Source organism: Anopheles arabiensis, chromosome 3 (assembly GCF_016920715.1).
Source record: "Anopheles arabiensis isolate DONGOLA chromosome 3, AaraD3, whole genome shotgun sequence".
In the NCBI taxonomy this organism is placed as follows: Eukaryota; Metazoa; Arthropoda; class Insecta; order Diptera; family Culicidae; genus Anopheles; species Anopheles arabiensis.
Genome location: NC_053518.1, coordinates 25,723,207 through 25,726,580, shown reverse-complemented (window position 1 = coordinate 25,726,580; position 3,374 = coordinate 25,723,207). Strand labels below are relative to the sequence as shown.

Here is a 3,374-nt window from a genome sequence, read left to right as displayed (position 1 = left end):
TTGTATTGTTTTCGTGTATTTGCGTTACATTTATTGCGTCACGCTCTTATGTGTATTATCCGTTTCTACTGTGATTATGTGTGTTTGTATAATGCTTGCTTTGTTTTTTTTCCCCCTATCGTTGCAAATGCTTCTGACGATCGCACTTGATCGCTACTAAACCTGGGGTTTCTCAGTACCGTGATGGACCGTGCGATCACGTCCCTGCGATGGGTGAATATATGGACAGTATAAATAAGTATATCTTACACTTCTTCATTTATATATGCTTTGTGTATGTGTATAATGTGCTAATCTTTCCTTCACCGCAGCGTTTCAATCTTTATCTTAGGCTGGCTATTTTCGTACCAAATCCACTCGGCTGTGGTTAAACTATGAAACAGAAAACAAAGAACATAAAATTGTCACTATATAAATTCTTCTCACACGATCCAGTATCATCCCCCTTCTCTCATTGCTCACCTTTCAATAATTTCCTAAATTACGCTCAGTTCACTTTTAACAAACAAGTAATTCACCTTCGCATCTAATATAACAGTGGGTGAGTGTATAACAGTTCATCATTGGAGGCTATGTCGTGGGGCACGCTTTCGAACGAATCCCAATAGGAATTCGTTTCCTCCTTTCTTCTTCTGTTTTCGCTGAGGACCGACCCCCGTTTTGGTCTAAGGAAAGTCTGTGTATCACTTGATCATTTCGATGATCATTAAGCTAATGGCCGAACCGCACGCGAGCCCGATGCCGAGAAAGGCGGCCATCATCGAGGACGCCATCTCCTTCTCGTGCCCGTCCACAGCGCGGGGCGCACCGATCAGTGCAATGTTGGCAAGGTAGCCGTTCGACAGGGCGAAGGCGGCCATCAGCACGATGAAGATGTAGTCCGAGTGGAACAGCACCGGGAAGTTGTGATGCTGGGTAATGTTGCAGAGCAGCATCGCCGGCACGAATGCGATACGCGCGATCGTAAGTACACCGATCAGGATGGAATTGTTCCATGGCTGTGAAGGAAAGGGACGGTATTAGTTATGAAATTTGTTAATGATCCACACATCACTAGTTGCCACTTACCCACTCGAACATGCCGGCAAAGACGCGCCCTAAATAGTCACCAGTATTGAATAGGAGATAGTTCACGACGGGCAGGAAGTACACATCGTTCCACGGCCGACCGTGGTGCTGCGAGCCGACCAGCACCGTCACGGCAGGATAGATCGATAGCGTCGTCACGAACACTAACCACTCGGAAAAGCCATAAATCCATATCTTGCGCAGTACGACGGGGAAGCGCGGCTCGAGCCGGGCACAGACGGCCCTGGCGGCCGGGTCCGCCTCGAGCGAGCTTTTCATCAGCGTCTTGGAGCTGGTGTAGTACTTGAAGAAGAGCGTTTTCGACATGACGATGTAGGCGAAGAGCGACAGCAGCAACACTGCGCAGCCCACGATGAAGAACACGAACGCGGTGGTGGACGGATTGCTGGCAAAGGTGAGTGCTATTATGTCGGCCACCGCGGAGAAGATGCCACCCAGCGCCTGCCCACTAACGGCGGCCGTCATGTAGTGGGCACTGAACTGTCCCGCAATGCCAAAAAGCCCGCCGGTGAGAATGGCCGAGAAACCTAGAAAGAGAGAAGCGGAACTATTGATGAAAATGCAAAAAAAAACAAGGCTTTCCTTTAGGAATGGAGAAGCGAAACTCACTGTTGATCACGACGACGGATAGCATCGTGAGGTTAAAGAACGCATCCTGCCACTGGTCCGTGTCGACGCGCACCAGCGCCGTCGTGCCGATCATGATCAGCAGCATCAGCACGAGCGATCCGTTCATGCGCACGTGCAGCGGCACCTTGTGGCCCGCGCAAGCGTTCAGTATGAGAAACACCGTCCCCGGGACGGCCGCCGCAATGCTCAGGTCGGACTGGAACTCGAGCTGGCGGGGCGTCAGCGCGGACGTATCGTTCGACGACACGTTCCGGAACTTGTACTGCCAGTACTCCTCGGCGGTGACGAAAAAGTTCCACGGCACCATCGTCGTCATACCCATCAGATAGAACACGGCGTACGTGTAGTGGAACTTGTCGGACGGTGCGATCCGGTGGCCGGCCGCTGCCATGCGCGTCTCCACTGCCGTCTCCTTGTCCGGATCGGGCAGGTTGCTGGTGGACGCGTTGATCGAGCCCGCGTACGCATCGTCCAGGAAGGTGTCGCTCTCCGTCTCCCGGTCGTCCGTGTCCTGCAGTAGCGGCCGCACGTTGTTTGCAAAATCCATCTCACTTCACTTCACTCTGCTACTCCACTGCTTTGCTGCTACTCTCTGGAGCGCCCTGTATTAGTCATCGATCGCTCGTTCGGATGGGGGTCGTAGCGGTGGCTTTACGGGGCTTTGCAGAGCACGCAATACATCGCTACACTACACGCTCGTCCGCTCGTCCGTCCCGAACGGTTCGATTCGCAACAAAGACTGGAAGCTGCGTGGCGGGACAGATGTTCTTACTGCCCAGTGTGTCTCGGGTGTTGCCAGTCGCGATGCTCTAAGCGTTGCGATTATGACTGCTGATAAGAAACAAAACACCCACCAACAAACAACACCACCATCAACACTTCCCTGATGATGTTGATGTGCCGCTGCGCTGGTGAACGGTGAAGGGCACGCACCCGTATCGTCTTCGATGTTAGAAGTTTCTCCTCATACTGTTAGCCTCACTCTCTTACGATGTGTGTGTGTACATGCGGGCTTCAATTACCGTTGGGAAGAGGCCAGGGGAAAGGGGTGGTAAATCAGCACGCAACACAAAGCAGCAGCAGCACCAGCAGTTCGTTGTCGTTGTTACTGTTCCGCCAACAAACCAGCTGATCGATCGTAGGTGGGGGAGAAACAAAACCGATGAGTGTTTGCTGGCCTCATTCGTACAAAGGCTTTTAAACATTACTTACAGGAATTTAGGATGATTTGCTTACAAAAACACTAACAGGAAGGATAAGCGCAACGAGCCACATGTAATTTCTTTGTTTGTTCACACCTAAAAGGTTTTGTTTGTAAATATGTACAGTGATTAGGCTTTGCAGGGCTCGTGGTGCAGAGTTGTTTGCTGATTGATTAATCACACTGGTAGCGAGTGAAATATTTTTTTAATTTTTCGTACGATTACAATAAATTAAAATAATTGATGATTGGTGTTTATTAATACAGACAGTATTTATTATGCGGCCGAATTTATATTCAACATTTATAAAAAATCAAACATACAAGCTAGTAGAAAATCCCTGCTTGGCCAATATTTCATGTAGCTTTTTCACCAGTGTAGTATGAAACTGTCATCCGGAGAAAGCAATTGCGTAGATTTTACACAGGTTTGCTTGCAAGCAGCTTGCACGCT

At 49.8% G+C, this 3,374-nt stretch overlaps 1 protein-coding gene across 2 annotated transcripts; it reads right to left on the bottom strand.

Annotated features, from left to right (window-relative positions):
- LOC120902472 (equilibrative nucleoside transporter 1) lies at positions 1–3,069 on the bottom strand. Of its 2 annotated transcripts, none has more exons than XR_005739419.1 (4): positions 1,699–2,266; positions 1,069–1,616; positions 463–998; positions 1–372 (listed from the first exon to the last, which is right to left on the bottom strand). XR_005739419.1 is itself a non-coding variant. In XM_040311231.1 (4 exons), exons 2-4 carry the CDS (start codon positions 2,264–2,266, stop codon positions 684–686), a joined length of 1,431 nt encoding a protein of 476 aa, XP_040167165.1. In that variant the 5' UTR covers positions 2,267–2,847; positions 2,932–3,069; the 3' UTR covers positions 1–683. The 2 variants fall into 2 exon arrangements, 1 of the variants encoding a protein (XP_040167165.1); XM_040311231.1 differs by adding an exon at positions 2,932–3,069 and having other exon boundaries at positions 1–998; positions 1,699–2,847.
- Positions 3,070–3,374: the final 305 nt, after the last annotated feature.